The sequence below is a fragment of the Mustela nivalis genome (assembly GCF_964662115.1).
Source record: "Mustela nivalis genome assembly, chromosome: 17".
NCBI lineage: Eukaryota > Metazoa > Chordata > Mammalia > Carnivora > Mustelidae > Mustela > Mustela nivalis.
Window position 1 is genome coordinate 48142104 of NC_139036.1, and position 21676 is coordinate 48163779.

The following is a 21676-nucleotide window of genomic DNA, read 5'->3' on the forward strand; positions in this document are numbered from 1 at the left end:
CCACTGAGCCACCCAGGCGCCCCAGGGAAATGGTTTTAACGAGGGTTTTTCTATTTTGTTCGCTATGCTTTCATATTGTTGGAGTTTGTAAATTACAGTAATACAAAATAAGGGAATGAAATGAATGAAAGATGCAGAAATGGAGATTTGGGGCTGGAGGCACAAGCCTGGACCGGGTCTCACTTCTATTCTTTCTGTGGCCCAGAGAGGCGGGATCCCCGTTGCTTCAGTCTTCCGTGGGCTCAAGGGCTTGACCTTCAAGTTGGCCCCCAGCTCATACAACCTGATTCACAGGTACTTGGTGTCCTTAAGTAGTGGGGTTTTTTTTTTGGTTTGTTTGTTTGTTTGTTTAAGATTTATTTATTTATTTGAGGGTGGAGGGGCAGAGGCAGAGGGAGAGGGAGAATCTTAAGCAGATTCCACACTGAGCATGGAGCCTGACACAGGGTTTGACCCTATGACCCTGAGAGCATGACCTGAACCAAAATCAAGAGTTGGATGCTTAACCCACTGAGCCACCAAGGTGCCCAAGTAGTTTTTTGCAACTTAAAGTGCGTCTAAAGATACTGGTTTCCCTTTCTTATTTTGAAAGTTTTCAAGCCTTCAGAAAAGTGACAAGAAATAATATAGTGAATATGTGTATATCTTTCACCTAGATTCATACTAGTTGTTAACATTTTGCCTGTTTGCTCCCTCTCTCTGTCTCTGTTTCTGTCTCTCTCTCTCTCTATATATATATATATATTTACACTCCACTTTTGCTGAATCATTTGAGACTTAGGTGCAGATATCATGATGTTTCATTCCTAATATTTTAGTATGTATCCCCTAAGAGGAGGGACACCTTCCATAACCACCATATATTATCAAGCTTGGGAAACCTAACATTTAAGAACTACCCTACTACTAACACACATTCCAAATTCAAATTTCCCAAATTGGCCCAGTAATATTCCTTAATAGCTTTTCTTCTCTTTTCTTTTCTTTCTCTCTTTCTTTTCTCATTCTTTCTTTCCTCCCTCCTTCCTCCTTTCCTTCCTTCCTCCTCCTCCTCCTCCTTCTTCTTCCTTTTTTTTCTTTTGTTTTGTCTTGTTTTGAAGGCCTGGGATTCCCATCCAGGATCATATATGTGTTGCTTTCACTTCCCTGACACTAGAGAGTCTCCTTTAATCTAGAGCAGTTCTCAGCATATTCTGTCATTTCTGACATGGAGACTTTGAAAAGTCCAAGCCAATTGTTTTAAAATGACAATATCTTTTTTTTTTTAAGGTTTTTTTTTTTTTTAAGATTTTATTTATTTATTTGACAGAGAGAGATTACAAGTAGGCAGAGAGGCAGGCAGAGAGAGAGAGGAGGAAGCAGGCTCCCTGCTGAGCACAGAGCCCGATGCGGGACCCGATCCCAGGACCCTGAGATCATGACCTGAGCCGAAGGCAGCGGCTTAACCCACTGAGCCACCCAGGCGCCCCAAAACGACAATATCTTTAAATATGATAAAGTACTAGAATCTTAAATGTGAGCCTTGTCCTAGAAATGTAAATTTTCTTAAGCCACCACCAGGTGGTGCTCTCAGCAGCCCTTGGACCACACACGTGGAAAGGCAATTTCAGACAAGCAGATCCACTTTGTCTCAATCAGATAAGGCTCTTATTTGGTAAAGCGTATGATGTTAAAAATGTCCACATATTTATAAAGATGCTATTCTTTTGAGCATGACTTCTCACATATGATTCATAATCCCCAGGGCTGTTGCACATCGGGGTTCTGATTCAGTGGGACTGTGGTGGGTCCCCAGAGTCTGCATTTTCTTTCTTTCTTTCTTTCTCTCTCTCTCATTCTCTCTTTCTTTAAAGATTTTATTTCTTTATTTGGCAGAGAGAAATCACAAGCAGGCAGAGAGGCAGGCAGAGAGAGAGGAGGAAGCAGGCTCCCCACTGAGTGAAGAGCCCAATGTGGGGCTCGATCCCAGGACCCTGGGATCATGACTTGAGCCCAAGACAGAGATTTAACCCACTGAGCCACCTAGGTGCCCCTAGAATCTGCATTTCTAACAAGCTACGGTGTGACTGTGATGGTGATGGTCCGCAGAATACACTTTGAGGAGCAGGTGTTTAGAACAAGCATGTGAACAAACATATCTACTTACAATTCAGCAACTTCTACTTCTACACCGTAATCAGCAGGGAACCTGCTCCTGTGCCCTCTTGCTGAGACCCCAGCCCTCTGGCCTCCTTCCTCCAAACAGTAGGGATTTTGCTCTAGCTGTTCTCTTTGCCTAGAATGTTCTTTCCCCAGATGTCCTTCCACTTGTCTAACGCTCTTGGTGCCCCTCCAGCCTTTGCTCAAATCTTACTTCTCAATGAGACTTGCCCAGACCACCCTGAATCCCTACTGAAACTGCCACCTGCCCCCAACCATGCTTCCATTTCCTTCAATCTGCTTGATCCTTTTTCTTGTAGCCCTCACCACCTTCTCCTATACCCTTTAATCTCCTTACTATGTTTATTGCTTATTTCTGTCTCCCCTTGCTAGAATCTAAGTTCCACAAGGGCAGGAATCGTTGTCTATTTTCTTCCCCAATATAGCCCAAACATCTAGAGCAGTGTCTGGCCCATAGTAGGTGCCCAAGGAAATATCTGTGCACACTCATGGGACCTTCAAGGTAACAGAACCCCCCCCCCCCATTTTTGCTGGTGAAGAAATGAGCACAGATCTTTAGGCAAGATAAAGACTTGCCCAAGGTCACACAGACTGGAGGAATATTTTCCCTAGTCTTCTACATGAATCTAATTTAAAAACAGGACTTGTTTCTATCAGTTAAATCTGAAGCTACCTTTTTAATTTTTATTGTCTTAGGCCTTTTCCCAAAAGGATCTGAAGCAGTGGACAAGATTAAAGGTCATATAAAATGGAACAGTTAGGAATCAAAATGCAAGAGATATCATCTAAAGGAAGAGGGAGCCACGTAACAGGCACTTGACAGTCGTTAATTACTCTAATGGGGCGCAGGATTTGGCTCGAAGTTCTTTGGCAGCTGAGTTAAACGGGAAGCACGTGGGACTACATAGTGTTCATTGTCTGACCTAAGAAAGCCTTGAGTACTCAGCAGGGACTCACTTCCAGGAGGAATTGGTACTGGAGAACTCCGTGTAACATCCATTGGGCTCCAAGTTGGCCAATGTTTACAAAATACCCAAAGTCACAGTTAACGAATGCAACCCGCTTCCTCCACGAACACAGAGTATAGCATTAAATCATGTGCTATCTTTCATGGTTCAAGTGAATTCTCTTCTGATGCTCTCGCTGAACATAAAGAATCTAGAAGAACGCAGAGTTCAACACATCCAAGAACATGTTCTACAAGTATCTGATGTCTTAAATCTTTGGTCAACATTGAACCCCAGGCAATTCATGGATTGGATTTTCTTATGATCAACAAATATTTATTGAGTTTTCGCCACAAACCATCTCTTTCCTTTTCTTGCTTGCCCAAAGGCATCTCCCTAGGCCCAGGATCTCTAGGGCAGAGAGGACAGGAGAGGAAGCCATGTGTGTTTCTCCAATTTGCATAATGTACTTGCTAGGGTTTACTATGTGTCCAAAAGAGAGAGACCGCACACAGAGCAAATTCATCTCTTCTGGCCACTTGGAAATTGTCCCCCCCCCCCCCCCCCAGGCAAGGACAATTGCTCTGTTTTCTGTTGATGTGCTTTCAAAACCCATTTCTCTTACAAAGCCTCTGACTACCCAGTGAATGAATTCTAGCCAACGTATTTGAATGAACAAATGACAATATATACTTTCTTACAGAACGTTAGTCTTTTTCTTCGTTTTTAATTTAAAGATTTCCCAGAACTTTGGTCTTTTTTTTTTTTAAATTTAAAGATTTTAAATAAAAGATTTTTTTTTAATTTAAAGATTTAAATTAAATTAAATTAAATTTAAAGATCTGCTTAGGCGGCTCAGTTGCCTTGGGAAGTGTCTGCCTTCGGCTCGGGTCATGATCTGGGAGTCCTGGGGTAGAACCCAGCATTGGGCTCTGGGCTCAGCTGGGAGTCTGCTTCTCCCTCTGCTCCTCCCCTGCTCATGTTCTCTCTCTCAAATAAATAAATAAAATTTTAAAAAGATTTCCCAAGGCATTTTTTCCTCCTGGTGCACCCCAAAATTTGTGTGTGTGTACCATGTGTGATAAAATCCACATAACATAAAATGACCACTCTAACCATTTTTTTCCATGTATGGTTCAGTGATATTAGTCACATTCGTAATGTTGGGCAGTCATCACCACCTTCCAGCCCCATAACACTCTTCATCTTATAAAACTGACAGTCTATCCATTAATAACCCCCCTGTGCTCCCCCAAGCCATGGCAACCACCTTTCTACTTTCTATCTGTACGATTGTGACTGCTCTAAGTACCTCATGTCAGTGGAATCTTAAAGTATTTGTCTTCTTGTGACTAGTTTATTTCACTGAATGTCCTTAAGTTTCCTCCCCGTTGTAACATAGTGCTGGATTTCCCTCCTTTTAAAGGCTGGACAATATTGCACTGTGTGTATTTACCATGTTTTGTTTCTTCATTCATCCATCAATGGACACTTGGGTTGCTTCCATATTCTAGTTTTTGGACATGCTGCTCTGAATACAGGCGTACAGATAATCCCTTTGAACCCTGCTTCAATTCTTTTGGGTAAATACCCAGAAGTGGAATTACTAGACCATGTGGTAATTCTATGTTTAATTTTTTTTTTTTTTTTAAGGAATTACCACATTGTTTTTCATAGCAGTTGCACCACTTTACGTTCCTACCAACAGGGCACAAATGCCCCAATTTCTCCGCATTCTCGCCAACACATTATTGTCTTTTGGTTTTCTTTGATAGAAGCCATTCTAATGAGTGGGAGGTGGTATCTCCCTGTGATTCTGATTTGCATTCATTCCCTAATGATCCGTGATGTTGAGCATCTTTTCATGTGCTTATTGGCCATTTGTAGATTTCCCTAGGAGAATTGTCGTCCAAGTCCTTTGCTCATTTTGAATCAGGTTGTTTTGTTTTTGTGATTATTGAGTTTTAGTTTTCTTTCTATTCTGGATATGAATCCCCTATCAGATATATGATTTACAAATATTTTAATATTCTTAATATATTTCCCAAGACTTTTTTGTTTCTGTCTGGTGCTTTTTAAGACAAAAGTCATTGTGGCCATGTCTTCAACTGAGTTCCCACTGTACGGTGCCTCTGCTGGTCACAGATACATCTTTCTCTCTCTCTCTCTCACACACACACACACACAGAATATTCTTTCTCCACTTGGCATTGGTTGTGCCATGTTAAGAATGGTAGGCTGTGAGAGGACCCAGAGCTTGCATTTGCAATGTGTCAGGTCACCTTGGCCATCACCCGGTCCTGGGTTCTGCACTGATCAAACCCTGGGCTTTTGCCTGAATGGCCTGGCTCCCTCTGCTTCAACTACAAAGATCAGCCACTTCCCTCGTGAAAGAGAAGACCTGGTTGGGTTTGTCACAAACCTGCTGTGTGGGAAGGGGTGCCATCTTTGAGGGGCGGGGAAGCCGGTAACGGGCTTCTGGCCTGTGCTGGCCATTTGTGGGCTCCTGCTCCTTTGAGGCATCTGCTTATTCTGGCATCTTCTGCATGACCACGGACTACGCAGAGCCTCGCACAAGCCAGATGTTCGGTGTTTGTTGAATAAAATCTGATAAGCAAAAGTGATATATGGACTGTTTGGAGTCAGGCTGTCTTGACTTTCACTTTTTGACTTCAATCTCACATGTCCATATGCCAACACCTTCCTACAAAACAGAGGGAAGCCCCTGTGTTGGTCTTGGCACAGGATCTGTTCAGGGGGAGGGCTGGGGCTTTCTTGTTCTCTAGTGTGCTGTGCATGTGTGTGTTTATACGGGGGAGCACACAGGCGTACTTACCCAGGGCTGGACAAAGTACGTCACTTCAAGACGGCAACAGGAACTCAGACAAACTCAGAAATGAATACGGCAGACCAACAGCTCCCAACCTGTTCAAGGGTAAGGACTCTTCTTTAAAACAAAAACACTTGCAAAGACTCCCACATGAGTTTAATTGAACTTTTAGCATTTGTAGGTTGATAAAAATACGTCCCTATGTATTTGAGGATCCTTTGTAATGACTCCAAAGCTCTCCAGATCTGGGGGTCTACTTCCTGAGTAGACATTAAACTGGAAAGGGATAATTACTGTGAACATTTGACATTTTAGCATCTTTCCCCCTAAAAACATGACTTCTCTAAGCAAAGTATCACAAGTACCAGAGACCATGTCTGTCTGGTTCCCTGATGCATCTTTTTCCTTTTCCTGGGGTCCTGTCCTAGGATCCTTCGAAACCCCAACAATGGGAGGTTTTCTTGTGCTGCAGATTTGGGCTTGAACAAGCTGAGCCCTGAGAAGGAAAGTGTTAGTTGTACCAGAAACTAATGGAATAGTTTCTGGCACTAAATCAGATCTTCCTGTGCCAAGAAGTTCCAGGAAAACCAGCACATCCCAGGATCTGGAGGAAGTAAGACAGTAACTTGGGACTTTTTCCTAATGAATCCAATAAACCTTTGGAAAAATAATCCATCAATGGTTCAAATATAGACAGAAACCAAAAACAACTTTGCAGGCTTTTGGAGCCATTTTTTTTTTTTCCTAAAGAGAGAGAAAAACAGAAAATATTCCATTCCATTGGCTCTCAAAATAAATGAAACTATAACGCTCATCTATAAATATAAGAAATAGATAAAAGGGGCACCTGGGTGGCTCAGTCGGTTGAGCATCCATCTCTTGATTTCAGCTCAGGTCTTGATCTCAGGGTGGTGAGTTCAAGCCCCGCATCAGGTTCCACACCCATTATGGGGGAAAAAAAAAAAAAGAAAGAAATATATAGAAAATTAAAAATAGAAATTCCACTGCTGGGTATTTACCCAAAGAAAACACTAATTTGAAAAAATATATGCACCTTTATGTTTATTGAGCAATTTTTTATTTATGATAGGCAAGATAGGGAAGCAACCCAAGTGTCCATTAATAGAAGAATGGATAAAGAAGATGTGGTATATATCTACAATCGAACATTATTCAGCCTTAAAAAATTAGATCTTGCCTTTTGCAACAATATGGATGGACCTAGGGGGTATTACGCTCAGCAAAATAAGTCAGACAAAGACAAATACCGTATTATTTCACTTGTATGTGGAATCCAAAAAACAAAACAAACAAAGCAGAAACAGTCCCATAAACAGAACACACTGCTGGTTGCCAGAAGGGAAGAGGGTGGGGGTTGGGCAAAGTGAGTGAAAGGAAGTGGAAGGCACAGGCTTATAGTTGTGGAATGAATAAGTCATGGGGATGAAATGCACCACATAGGGAATATAGTCGATGGTGATAGCCTTGGATGGTGACAGATGGTGGCCACCCTTGCTGTGAGTACAGCTTTATAGACAGAATTGTTCAATCACTATATTGTACACCTGAAACTAAGGTAATACCGTGTGTCAACTTACTTCAGTTTTTTTTTTTTAAGGAAATCTTTCATAGTAAAATAAAGGAATAAGAGAGGAAAAAATATATATACAAACTTCAACTCTGTATCATCGCCAAGTAATCATAGATGGAGGAGGAAGGAAAAAGATGAAATGGAGGGGAAAAGGAAAGAAGCAGGGAAAGGATGAGAGATGAGAGATGAGAGAGATGAGCGGGAGGACATGAAGAAGGTTAGAGACAGAAACACAGTGTTAATTTCAGAGGCGGAGACATCAAACACAAGGGAGCAATCACAGTGAGCAAACACCAGACGGAGACGACTCCAGAGATTGTTATTTTTGGGTAAATCACTGGTGCCACACCTTTCTACTTATAGGAGCATCTTAGAAACATAGAAAGTCAGAGCTGCAAGGACTTGAGTTCATCTTGTCTATTTCCTTCTGTACCTGATTGAACGTGTCTCCCTGAAATTGATGTTTACCTATAGGAGCCTTGGAACACAAGTTTCTGTGGAAATAGTGATTAGTAAAGATGGGGTCGTGCCGGATTAGGATGGGCTCTAAATCCAACGACTGGTGTCTTTATGAGAAGAACATGCAGCAGAGGCAGGGATTGGTAATGTAGCCGCAAGCCCAGGGTCAACATCCATTACCAACCACCACCAAAAACTAGAAGAGGCAAGAAGGCGTCTTTGGACACTCCCTAGAGCCTTTGGAAGGAGTATGTGGGCAACTTGACTGGGGACATCTGGCCTCCAGAGCAGTGGGAGAATAATTTTTCTTATTTCAAGTCAGAGTTTGTGGTAATTTGCCATGGGAACCCTAGAGAATGAATACACCTTCTTTTTGTAGATGAAGAACCCAAAGATGTGTGACCTCTCCAAGGTCACAGAGTCAACAGGCAGCCAATGTCTAAAGGCACCTTGCCTTTTCCTTCATCCTCTGGAAACATAGAAATAGTTTTCCTCTTCTATTCTCAAAGTTCATGTTGAAATACAATTTTTTTCCCTTGAATTTTGAAGTCCCTATGAAGGGACAATTCAGGCTTTATAAATACTTTGGACTATTAAGTTTTTAAATTAATTTACTGCCTGTTCCTTTGCTTTACCAAAATAGTCTAATAGCTTATTACTTTTGAGAGACGAAGGCTCTCTCTTTCTAAATCACCCTTTCTTTCTTTATTTTGAGCAATTATCTCAAGGTGAGCCAACTCCTTCTGGAGATATTAGACTTAACACTGTCCACAAACTAGACTCTTTGAGAAAAAACAGGTTAACCATGCTTTTGGTTTTGTTTTCTCTTCTTTCTTTCTTTTTTTCTTTCTCTCTCTCTCTTTCTCTTTTCTATTTGTTCATTTGAGAGTGAGAGCAAGAGCACAAGCAGAGGGGAGACTTAGAGGGAGAAGCAGGCTCCCCACTGAGCAAGGAGTCCAACTGGGGTCTCCATCCCAGCACCCTCAGATCATTACCCAAGCTGAAGGCAGACGCTTAACTGACTGAATCACCCAGGTGCCCTTCTTTTGTTTTTTTTTGTTTTTGTTTTTGTTTTTTTTTTAAGATTTTATTTATTTATTTCACAGACAGAGATCACAAGTAGGCAGAGAGGCAGGCAGAGAGAGAGGGGGAAGCAGGCTCCCTGCCGAGCAGAGAGCCCAATTCGGGGCTCAATCCCAGAATCCTGGGATCATGACCCGAGCCGAAGGTAGAGGCTTTAACCCACAGAGCCACCCAGGTACCCCTCTTTTGGGGGTTTTAACAGACATCAAATCATATGGAGCATACATGAGTTTTTAATTAATTTATATATATTTTTTAAGGATTTTATTTATTTATTTGTCAGAGACAGAGGGAGAGAGAGCGAGCGAGCACAGGCAGATAAAGAGGCAGGCAGAGGCAGAGGGAGAAGCAGGCTCCCTGCCGAGCAAGGAGCCTGATGTGGGACTCGATCCCAGGACCCTGGGATCATGACCTGACCTGAAGGCAGCTGCTTAACCAACTGAGCCACCCAGGCGTCCCTAATTTATAGTTCTTAACCTTGTTTTGGACCTTGTCTCTGAGAAACTGGTAAAAGCTACAACTCTCTTCCAGAAAACTGCCTCTTCTCACAACCTTCGCCCTGACTCTCAGGGTGGGTGTTCACAGCTGCCATATCCTACCCATACCCATCCTGTGGGCCCTGACTGTGGAGACTCTCCTCAAATAGCCAGGCTTCCACTTCCCTGCAGTTCACTTTTTCATTTGAGCCACACAGGGCTGAGCAGGGGCAGAATCTGGTCTATGGTGGAAGATTTTTCTCTTCAACATGCTAATGACACCCATAGAGGGTCTTAAAAACAACTGTGTTCAGGAGCTGAGTTCTGGTTGAGCAACTTTCAGAAGGCCTCTCCTGAAGACTCTCAAATATTGAGTCAGGCCAGTGAGGTGACCAGCAGAAATTTCAGAGGACAATGGTGGCTTTTTGAAGAGGACTGATTGATTGATCCTCAGGCGGGAGAGGACCTGGGACCAATAGACAGTCTTCCTGTTATTCCTTGAGGACACCATTCTCTCCCTTACCTCAAGGCCTTAGCACACTCTCCCCCTTTGTCAGCCATGTTCATCCCGCCTCTTCCACCCAGTACCCTCTACCTGTTCTCAGGTCTCTGGTTAGACCCAGCTTCCTCTGGGACACTGTGGTTCCCCAAGGTCAAAGTGAGGAGCCCTTCCTCCGTGGCCCCATTGGCTCTAAATTCCTCCATTGCGGTCTTTGTCCCATCGTTGTAATCGGTGCTTTCCTCGCTATATCTCTACTGGATTGTGTGTTCCAGGAAGAGCAGGAGCCAAGTGATTCTTATACTCTGGCCTATTTCCAACAGTGTCGGGAAAACAGAGCATGACGGGGACAAAATAAATGAATAACTGGCTGGTTCAGAGCAGGCATTACTGGTATTTTCGACTTGATAATTCTTGGTGATGACGGGCTGTCCTAGGTGTTGTGGGACATTCAGCGGCATCCCTGGCTTCGTCCCACCAGATGCCAGTGGCTCCCCCGACCCAGTTGTGACAAATAAACATGTCACCAGACACTGCCCAGTGATCCTGGGAGGCAAAATCTCCCTGGTAGGAAAACCACTGCTTTAATGGATGAATGCTGACCTTGGCGTCACCTCGCCCATCTTGCGTTTGTCAAGGGGTGAGAATACAGTTTATCAGTTAATGCTGATGGAGTGCTCAGTGTATATTCCCGAAATGGGTGGCTGATCTCTAGAGGATCCTCAGAAGAGGGGAAAAAATTCCACTACGCGTTTGCAGAGAGTGGTAAGTCCTTTAATGGCCCATTACAACACGAGAGAGAGCTCTGAGTGCCGAGGAGAACCAGGCTCTCCTGGAAAGGGTGACTGATGCTCTTCTTCAGGGAGGAGCTCTGGCTTAGACCCTTGGTTATGCCATCTGGTTAGGACAGCTGAACCAGGATCTTGGACTTAGATTTTTAGATACAGAATCTGCTATGAAAAATCTGTGTGTGTGTGTGTGTGTGTGTGTGTGTGTGTTTTCTCTCTCAGAAACACAGGTAAGAAGGAAGAACAATTAAAAACTCACTTACGCTTCATAAATAAGTCATAAGCTATAGGAATGGATCGTCCCAGCTTCTACCTCAGTGGCCCTGGTGGGAGCAGGGACTGAGGAGCTGACACGTGGCTCTGGGCTTTCCCCAGATCATCAACACTTCAACTGTCAGACTTTAAGTTCATTACAGACCATCTCCTCCTTCACCTCCAACCTGAGTCCATGACCCTGGAACCTGGGAAATTATAGGACATTTTTGTGAAACAACTTGGTGTGTGTGTACGTGCATGTGTGCATGCGAGAGTCCATAGCTTTCATATTTTCAAAGGCGTCTAAACCCTCCAAATGTAAGAACCATTAGTCCAATCTCCTCATTGTGGAGCTGAAGACCTGAGGCTCAAGGTTAAGAGGCTTCTTCACATTCCTGCTGCTGTCATGTGGCAGAGCCAGGACACGTACTCCGTGGCTCCCTCTGCCTTCGGGCCCAGGAGGGTGATGCTCTGATTGGGACCTGGCCCTCGGGGCAGTGAGGTGTGGTCCGAGGCCAGTGAGGCCGGCTTATAGGGGTAGGAGGGTGCTTTGCCAGTATTGTTACCAAATAAAATAGGAGATGCCTAGTTAAATCTGAACCTCAGATAAATGAATACTTTTACTGTATAAGTACATCCCACATGCTATGGGGGATATACTTACACTTAAAATATAGTCCGATTACCTGAAATTCAAATTTAACCAAACATCCTGTTCTGGGTTTTTGTTGTTTTTGCTCAGTCTGGCAACCCCAACTGCCAGGGACAGCCTGGTGGGCTTTGGCTTGGGAAGCAAACACCTGAGCACCAGCCAATGGTATTAATGACTCAGTGATTGACACTCGGACTACCTCTGGCTCTGCTTTCTGCAAAGGCCAGAGGCCCTGGGCCCATATGAGACAACCGGCTGGTAAGACCTGCTTGGTTCTTTGTGACTTCAGAAAGCCCGGAGTCCTCAAACACTATACACATCCTATATGCGTGCTGCCTCTTAGAAGAGAACATTTCACAGATCTTTGAAGAGTAAAGATCAAATTTATTTAATACAAAACCTTGCAGCTGTGTCACTGAGGTGGCTGGGGGGAAATGAAATGGATGGGTTCAGTTAGGTCTGCTCCCTAGTGAAATCCCACCACAAAATGGTCGCAGCTACTCATCCAACCACTCAAGACACCATCAGAAACATCTTAAGAACTCAGGAGACCATTTCTTTAGCAAGGAATAAATTAAAAAAAAATTAGTAAGAAAAATATGTATTTCATTTTTCTATTAAAAACAGTATCTGCTGTAGGCCAACATCCTCCTGTCTTGCTGCCTTCAGCATGGTAGAGGAAAAGAAAGAAAAGGTATAGAAAATCAGCTTAAGAACATCTGTGCTCGGTCCAGTGTTGTTTTCTATTTTGTGCATTGCCCGGAATGAACCTGAGCTTCAAGTTGGCATCTCAAAGTGGACACTCCCAGGCAGCTTTGGTTTCGCGTTTGTGGCAGGCGAGGTCACGGAGGGAACAGGGTGCCGCTGTCTGGTCAGTGCCGTGGACCTGACTACCCAGGAGCGAGGACTACCCAGAACCACAGGCCTTTGAAGGACCAAAGGCAAAGAGAAAAATTAGCCCCTAAGCCAGGCCATTCGCTAGGAAGTGATTGACAGCAAAACAAAAATGGTTTGTGTGTGTGAAGATACTTGGAAAAGTTCTTTATCTCTGTACGAGATAAAATATTCAAGTTTCAAAATATCCCAGTGGGCTGTTGACCCTGAACGTCCTTCTGCGGCTCTCCACTCCTGAGGGTGCTCCAACTTGGTGAGGGGGGGGCTGGGTGGGAATCCACCAGCCCCTCTGGACCCCTCTGTGCCCCACATAAAGGTCTTAGGAGGGATGAAGGACTGGTGACTTGGCCTGAGGAACTGCTATGTCCGGTGGGAGCAGGGCAGGATCATAAGGAAGCGCACAGAGCTCTTGGAATACGGGAATCATCTGCTCTTCTTGGAATGTGGGTGTCCCCCCCGGCGGAGGAGTGTCTGCTCCCGCAGTTCCTAAGTTCCATCGAGCGAGCCTTCCGTTCTCTGCAGAGACAAGAGAGAAGAAGACAAGCTACGGTCACACCCTTCAGGACTGAAGATGTGCCTGGTGGAAAGAGACGCAAAACTCCAGACAGCCCTTCACAAAGGAGCTCCAAAGCAGTGTTGTCTTCGGCAGGACCTCCACCCTGTGGGGCCGGCCCCTGGCCACACTCACTCTTCCATTCTGTCCTTGCCAACTCTGTAAGCCTGCAGCCTGTCCTCCCCGGAGATACAGCGCACAGCAGAAGGTCTACCGGCTCTGTCAAGGACCTGCTGTGCCCCAGGGTTGTGTCCCTGATGGGGGGGGGGTCACCCTTAGCCACAGAGCAAGACTAGGACTGTTAAGAGAGACCCGGCTTCTTGCTCCAGCCCTGCCTCTAGGTCTGTTGAAAAGTTGAAGGGCTTCAACGAGGATAAAGGCTGAAGCCATTACACTGCTAAGGGAAAGAAGCCAGACACAAAAGGAACAAATACGGGTTCCACTTCCACAAGGTACCCAGAGCAGTCAAACTCTCTCAGTTGAAAAGGAAAACTCTGGTTTCCAGGGGCCCCTGGGTGGCTCAGTGGGTTAAAGCCTCTGCCTTCGGCTCAGGTCATGATCCCAAGGTCCTGGGATCGAGCCTGGCATCCTGCTCTCTGCTCAGCAGGGAGCCTGCTTCCTCCTCTCTCTCTGTCTGCCTCTCTGCCTACTTGTGATCTCTCTCTGTCAAGGAAATAAATAAAGTCTTTAAAAAACAAAACAAAAAACAAAAAGCTCTGGTTTCCAGGGGAAATGGGGAGGTAGTGTTGAACAGGCAGACTCTTGGTTTGGAATGATGAGAAAGTTCTGTGGATGAAGGGTGGTCATGTCTGCAGGGTCATGGGAATGTACTTCATGTCACAGAACTGGATACTTAAAAATGCCTAAAGTGGTCAATTTTGTTGTGTATGTTTTGCATCATAAAGTTAAAAAAAAAAAAAAAAGAAGATTCCATCTTGTGTTCGCTGATTGCTTTGTATGGGATTTTTGATACCTGCACATCCGCCAGGGACTAGACCCACCTCGGACCCTGTTATCTATACTGAGGATGCTCGAGTTTTATGCCCTGCTCATCATGGTGGTGTGGCCCCGTGGAAGATTTCCCAATGATCCGCAGGAGCTCACTGGGGACTCACAGACGGCGTCATGGACAAAGCCTCCAAGGTGGGGCAGATTTGGACAAATGCATGTGGCAAGGGGGCGAGTGGATGGGGAGTACTGCAGTAGAGGTGCCCTGGGCCCCGAAGGGCAGGCAGCAAAGGAAGCCCTGACTTTGGCCCCTCTGGGAGCAGAGGGCGCCCTGCCACAGGGGGACCTCAGGGAGGCCAGCGTCAGGGCAGTTGTGAGGATTAGCCAGGTCTCGGGAGCCCCGTGGCCAGGCTGGTGGGTTCCTGGAGCTGGGGGCTGGGGTCGAGTCCCCCTTTTGTTCTGGCCCTGCCCCGTCCGAACAGGTCCAAGGCGCTCCAGCTGGCAGGCCCAGGCTCTGCCTCCTCCTTTGCCAGCAGAGAGCCTGGCAAGCCGGCCAAGAGAGAGGTGTTGGCCCCAGGGGGCTGGAGGCCTGCCAGCCCTCGGCAGCTCCTTTCACTTCATTTCTTCCGCTTTGCCCACAGGGGTGACCCTGGTGTCCAGGCTTCCTGCAGGCCCCAGACCAAGCCCCTCCCTAGACACCTCCGTTCTCCTTCTCCAGGCGAGGCAAGGACTGCGGATGCAAAGGGCTGGGCCCCCGGCCACCGGACCTTGAAGTAAAGGTTAACATGCTCACATCCAAGACCTGTCTGTCCCCGTGCTTCAGTCAGCGGCCAGCTGTCAGCCACCCAAATACAGTCCTGAAATCGCCCCACTTCTGTCCAGAACATGGTGTGGATGCTCTCAAAGGTCATTTTGCTTCTAACACCTCTGGGATTTCTACTTCCTGCTTCTACAATGTGCCCCTTATAGAGCGCTTGGAATAAACCTGGTGTGTGCTAGACCCTCATTTAATCCTTGCAATGGCCAGGTCGGGGGTGGGGGCGTTGTTTTTACCTCCAATTTACAGATGAAGAAACCAAGGCCTCAAAAGGTTAAGAAATCTGCCCGAAGTGACATGGCTAGTGAATGGCTCATCAGGGAAAGGTTAGGTTTGGGGGTTAGGAGGGGGTCTCCGGCTCTTAAGTCAAAGCCTGGCTTTGGTTGAATCCTGTGAAGAGACATTTCAGGGCTAAGGGATGTAAATCCCCCATCCATACCTCATAAGGCCAGAGTGATGAAAAGGACTTTATCTTTTAAGATTTTTAAAAATTCACTTATTTGACACAGAGAGAGAGATCAAAAGTAGGCAGAGACGAGAGGGGGAAGCTGGCTCCCTGCTGAGCAGAGACCCTGATGTGGGACTTGATCCCAGGACCCTGGGATCATGACCTGAGCCAAAGGCAGAGGCTTTAACCCACTGAGCCACCCAGGCGCCCCAAAAAAGGTCTTTAAAGAGATAACCAAGCTGCATTTATATGGGCGTTTGTAAAATACTTTGCACACGTTGTTTCTGATTTTGCCCTTGAGACCCTTTTAATTGGGTCGCTGGTAGTGTTTTATGTTGGTCTCACCATCAATGTTTTACAGATTGGGAAGCTTTGAGGAGGACAGGATCACCCCCAAAGATGGCTGGAGGACTGGCCTTCGTAGTCCAGTTCCCACCACGGCCCAGGGTGGCCGGCTGGCTCCCCGGAGCGAAGAATGCCAGTTGTGACGGGGAGCTGCCTTTTGGCAATAAGAAGGCAAGGCTGTCTGCAAGATCCAGAGCCCCAGGAAGGTCCAGATTCACCCTTTCCGTTCAAGTACAAGGTGTTCTCTTTCTCGTTATCTGTCTGCCTGGGCCACAAGCACAATTTATAAACAAGGCAAAAACGGCAGAGGAAAAATGAAGTCAGCATGTGCCATTGAAGCAAGTCAAACAATACTAAATTAGTATTTGGCTAAGTGGCTATCTCATTGTTAAGATATTTCCTCCAATGTGTTTTCAGAAGCAACGGCCATTAAACAACTGGGAATGATCGCCAGGTTTGATTTCAGGAAGGAAATCTCCTCCCATTTCCCTGCTGGGCAATTCAATTAATTTTCTCCTGACCCTCACCAGCTGATTATTAGCAAAACTATACCTGCTGCTTTTATAGACAAAATGCATTCGCTTAAAGATTTCAAATCTCTCTCCCAAGGGCTGGGCACCCCAGAACTCCCGCCAAAAAGGCTTTATGGTTGGGGTGGGGCAGACTGGGTTGCCAGTGAGATCTCAGGTGCATCCTGGGAGCAGACTTCAGGACCTACGGGCCATCTTCTGGGGGAAAGGAAAGTTCTATCTGTCCTGGAGTTCAGAGCCTTTGTCCAGAGAGACCCTTTGGATCAAAGACAAAGTAAATAAGTCAGTCCTGCAGATCCAGCAGATCTGCCTTGAAGGGTGATGTCACTTCTTCGAGGGAGTCTGCAGATCTGACCTAGGTTCTAGTCCTGGCCCTGTTATGACCTAGCTGGTTGACCCTGGCGGGGCTGTTATGCCCATTCAGCCTCTAGTTTTCTCACCTGTAAATTGGGCCCCCTGCCCTTCCAATGCAAGTCTCTGGTTTCAGGAGTCTGGGTGGGTTTAAGCTGGAAAAAGACATTCATTTCATTCCTCTTTTCCTCAGATTGATAGCTTTCCTCCATGAAAAGAATGTCAGTGGTTTCCTGCCCAGCAAAGGCATAAGGAGTTCCCTTTTTTATAAGAATTAAACAAAGGAAGCCAGGGGGCCCATTGGAAGGTGACCAGCAATTTTGCATAGAGTTCTTCCCAGACCTTAAAGAAGCAGTTCCTTTTTTCTCAAGTACTAGAGGCCCAGTGAGTTAACCCCCGCACTGCTGGGTAGTTGGTATAGAGGTCAAGAGTGGGAAGACAGAAGACAGGTCTTGGCAAAATTCAAACTTTGGATTTCTACATTTTTAAAAAACATTCCCATCTGCCAAGTAGCAGCTTCCTAAATCCTCAGCTTTCTACAGGGTGAAACCTTGTACTTAATGAGGCATTGGAATCCTTTGCATGCAAACCCTAACTGACTGACCTCTTCCTGGCACTTGCCCCCCACACCCCTTCTCCCCCCATTCGGAGCTGCTTGGCAACTATAGTGAGACTCATTCCTCACGGCCCATACCAACGACCCCTTCCTTGGCGAGGAGACCCCTAACCAGGCCAGTCTCTCTTCTGCATTTCCATAGCATCTGGTGAGTTAGGACCACTTGTCTTCATCAGTGTTAACTTATCTAATTCCCTCATTGGGTCAAGGACCTTGAGATCAGAGGGCCTGGTGTATTGGGGTGACTGGCGTAGGTTCCCAGACTTCAAAGTTTAAATGAGCTGTTGGATCCTCTCCTCAAGCAGACTCTCCCCCACCCCCACCCCCCAGTCTGCCTCACTTCCAAAACCTGAAGCTGTACTAGGAGGAAATGTGCACTCTACTCTTGGGCAGCTAGGGCATGCCCTAGGTTCCCATTCCCATGGTGGTGGTGATGGATGGGGGGTATCTCTTCACAGGAGGGCTGAGATGTAATGTTGCAACCTTGGGAGAGAGTATTTGAAACCACAACAGGCCCAGAGCACCCTGTCAGCCAGAGGACCAAGCCTTCCCTGTCCCAGGCTAGTTGCGACGTACCTGGGGCTCCTGGTCTAATAAAACAGACAAGGCTGGTGTAGGGGTGTAATTAGTGGGAACACAGAATCTGGGTGAGTTTGGAAATATTACAGTGTTCACTGGACTATTTAAAAAAAATGTTAATGAAATGTATACTTACAGAATATCTGTTTTCCATGAAATCTGCAAAACAAAAGATAACAGGGAGGTGAGAAGATGCAGAGTGCCTTAGGCCCCCTCCCCTCAAATCTCAGGAACTCCAAGGTAAAAGGAAGGGGGGTGGGATGCAGAAGGAGAAGCCCAGAGTCGTAGGCTTCCTAGGTCCTCAGCCAGATGGCTGGATGGCTCCTTTGCCCACAGACAGCTTCCTCTGGACCCTGTAGTCCCATATGACAAGCCCATAAATTTTTTATGTCCTTGGCAGCTCACTAGACATTGAAAACAATTTAAAGATTTTATTTGATTTTTTAAGTAATCTCTCCACCCATGGTGGGGCTTGAACATGACCTGAGATTAAGAGTCACACATTCCACTGAATCAGCCAGATGCCCCTTAAGTAGGCTTTTGTTTGTTTGTTTTTTAAATTAGTACCACATGTTATTTCAGGGAAAAAAACTCTGAAAATTACAGGGAAGTAGAAAGTAGCAGATAAACATGATCTCTGGTTCTACTCTTCAAACCTTGTTGAGACTTTTGTCTTGCAGTGATTTTCTGCTCTCCAGAGGTTCTTTTCCCCCTGAGTTCTGATATATAATACAGGCCATTTCATAGCCTATCTTTCTTACATAACACGATTCCACGAACATTCTCTGGCTCCTTCTTAGACATAATTGGGAGTAGCTGCGTAATTATCATTAAATAGATGTGCAATTGTTTACTTATCCAGTTCCTTATTGTAAAAATTTAGGTTCTTTCCAAGTTTTCACTATTTTAAATAATGCTGCCATATCCTCTTTGGGAATAAAGCTATTTCCATATTTCCTATAGTTTGTCCATTCCCAGGAGTGGGATCAAGGTATAAACATTGCCTATCGCTCTTGGGATACACGGCCCAAGGGCTGTCTCAACACCGTGTTCTTGCTAGAGTGCGGTGGGGGGAACCAGCAGCCCCGGCCAGGCTGCGGTGCTGAAGATGGGCCTGACCAGAGGTCTGGAAAATCAGAATGAGGTAAAGAAAAGCAAAGGAGCACAGAAGACATTATGGTGAGAGTGAGCCATGCTCGCCTACTAGTTAGAGATGGTTTTCACTACCATAAGCAAGAGAAGACTGTGGTTTGCCCCTTTGGAAAGGATCAGGCCGCCCACTAATAGTTTCTAAATGAACAGGGGCCCAAATGGTTGGGGCCGATTCCCCAAACAACCCCCATGGACACAAACCTGGAGATAGAGAAACTATGGGGACTTCCTGTCTGGCGAAGAAAGCAGATGTAGGCATGGGGGGTGGTTGCCATTCCTGAAGGCGGCAGAGGTAATGGCAGGAAGGTCATCACCCACCCCCTTCCGAGTCCTCAGTGTCATAGACGGTCGCGCTCCAAGGGGCCTCAGTTTCTGCTCTGCTGTCCAACCTTGAACCCAGTCCCTTCAGAGTCTGGGGAAGTCTCAGGGCCCACCTGTCACAACGGGAGTCACAACCCTTCTGTTTCTTTCTCTAATTTAAAAATATCCTGTTTCCAAAAGTCCACTTCCCCCTCCAACCCTGTCTTATCACAGCTCTATTGTGCGTCCCCTTGAGAGGGAACAGGGCCAGAAGTTCCTAAGGGGCCCCCTTCTGTCCTGGCTGGGCCAGAGGCAGACGTCAACGGCCAAATGGATGAATCAGCCTGACCACGAAGTCAAGCCATTGTATAAACTTCCACGCATTGAGTGAGGCCTGGGCAGGACTCCCACCTCCAACCCAAACCTGACCTGGAAGGACCCAAAGGACCCCATGCTTCCCACTCCCCCTTAGCCCCAGCGGCTCTGCAATCAGACACAAGAAAGTGAGAGTCTTAGGCTATTTCTTAAAGCAATATGAATATAAAATACTAAAACTTAGAATATGCTGGTAAATACTGAAGGAACTCTAGGTTTATGCACATTTGTAGTTTCTGCTTCTTTTCAGTAATAGAGCAATCACCACAAAGATAAAATATGGTGGGGGCGCCTGGGGGGCTTAGTCAGTTAAGCTAAGTGTCTGCCTTCAGCTCAGGTTGAGATCCTGGAGTCCTGGGATCGAGCCCCGTATCAGGATCCCTGCTCTAGGGGAGTCTGCTTCTCCCTCTCCCTCTGCCCCTCCCCCTGCTCATGCTCTCTTTCCCCCCCCCCAAATAAATAAATAAAATCTTAAAAAAAAAAAGGATCTGGTGGGTAGGGTAGTACCATTTTTTTTTTTTTTCAAAGTACTTCTTTACCCGCTTGGATTCTCAAGTGGGAAACAGCAACCTGGGGCAGGTTTGGCAGTGACCGCTGGCCTGATTGGCTCTGGACCCCACAGGATGGGTGGGGACTGACCCCCAAGTGCTCTTCTCTCCCTCCCAGAGGGGCTGGAACAGAGAGGCCCTCTGCTCTATAATTCTTTCTTGATGACAGCTACTCTTAGTATAGTCAATTTCTACCCCCTTTGGAAATATCTGGAATACCAGGAAAAGCCAGAGCAGAAGGTGAAGGCCGAGTGAGCAGATACCGGGATGGGAAGGTATAGGTTAGTGTCCCATCCAGAAGGCATGAGTTAATGTCTGAAGAGGGACTCGGCATCTCTTCCCAGGGCCAGGAGCTGTCAGTGGGATGTGCTCAGGACACATCCAGGGGGGAAAACCAGCTCTCCTGTTCAGACTCACAGGAGCTAAGTTCTTATAAGCCAGTTTTTTTTTTTTTTTTTTAACACTGGCATTATTGACATTCTGGGCTGGGACATTCTTTTCTGAGTTTACTTATTATTTTTTTTATAAGATTTTATTTATTTATTTGACAGAGAGAGAGAGATCACAAGTAGGCAGAGAGGTGGGCAGAGGCAGAGGGGGAAGCAGGCTCCCTGCTGAGCAGAGAGCCTGATGCAAGGCTGGATCCCAGGACCCTGAGACCATGACCTGAGCCAAAGGCAGAGGCTTAACCCACTGAGCCACCCAGGCGCCCCTACTTATTATTTTTTAATAGTCTCTACTAAATGTGAGGCTCAAACCCATGACCCTGAGATGAATAGTCTCCTGCTCCTCCAACTGAGCAAGCCAGGTGTCCTTGGGCTAGATCATTCTTTGCTCTGGGGGCTGTCCCGTCCACTGTAAGATGGTTAGCAGTATTCCCAGCCTCCATGCATTAGATGTGAGAGCACCCCTTCTACTCTCCGCCCCCTGCCCAAATTATGACAGCCAAAAATGTCTCCTGCCTCGAGAACCAGTGCTCCCAGCAGTGGAAATGTCATCCTAGACCTGATTTCTTTCATAGGGAAGAACTTGATTGTGTTTCTGATTGTAGGAAACCACTTCATTCTTCAGTTTTAAAATCCAAGGTAAATATACATGAATAGGTTTTGCTCTGAGGTGAGCAGCAAGTCGTTTTATGAAATGCCTTTAGAATGAGCAGGAGCACTAGAAAATGTCAGGCACTGATTCAGAGTAAAGATACACATTTTCCTGCGGAGCCAGAAACAGCAGTTTACATGAGGCTCAACCAGGCTGAGTGAGGTTGTGGAGAAAGTCAGAGGCAGTCACGCCTTCATGGAGAGGCTCCCTGCCCAGCCCGGCTGTAATGTCTCTCTTTTAGGTCTTGTCACGAGGAGAGCAAGGGAGGAAAGGAAAATCAAGCCTTTCCCTGGATTAGTCAGAGGAGGAGGAAGCTGACAGCAGGTGAACAAAGAGGTTTTCGGGAGGTGGTGTTTGGGGGTGAAATGGGGGGCTCTTGAGG

The 21676-nt window shown here is 46.1% G+C and overlaps 2 protein-coding genes across 3 annotated transcripts in view; one reads left to right on the forward strand and one right to left on the reverse strand.

Annotated features, from left to right (window-relative positions):
* The window catches only part of TACO1 (translational activator of cytochrome c oxidase I), a 742329-nt gene that overhangs the window by 558839 nt on the left and 161814 nt on the right, over positions 1–21676 (forward strand). The gene's annotated exons all lie outside the window — the stretch shown is intronic.
* Positions 12104–21676, reverse strand: part of PECAM1 (platelet and endothelial cell adhesion molecule 1) — a 58966-nt gene continuing 49393 nt past the window's right edge. For both annotated transcript variants that reach the window (XM_082706669.1, XM_082706670.1), the window contains 2 exons: positions 17958–17980; positions 12104–13150 (listed from right to left, as the gene is read on the reverse strand). In XM_082706669.1, the coding sequence (XP_082562795.1) occupies positions 13121–13150; positions 17958–17980 (53 nt within the window). In that variant the 3' untranslated portion in view covers positions 12104–13120. The remainder of the gene's footprint in view (positions 13151–17957; positions 17981–21676) is intronic.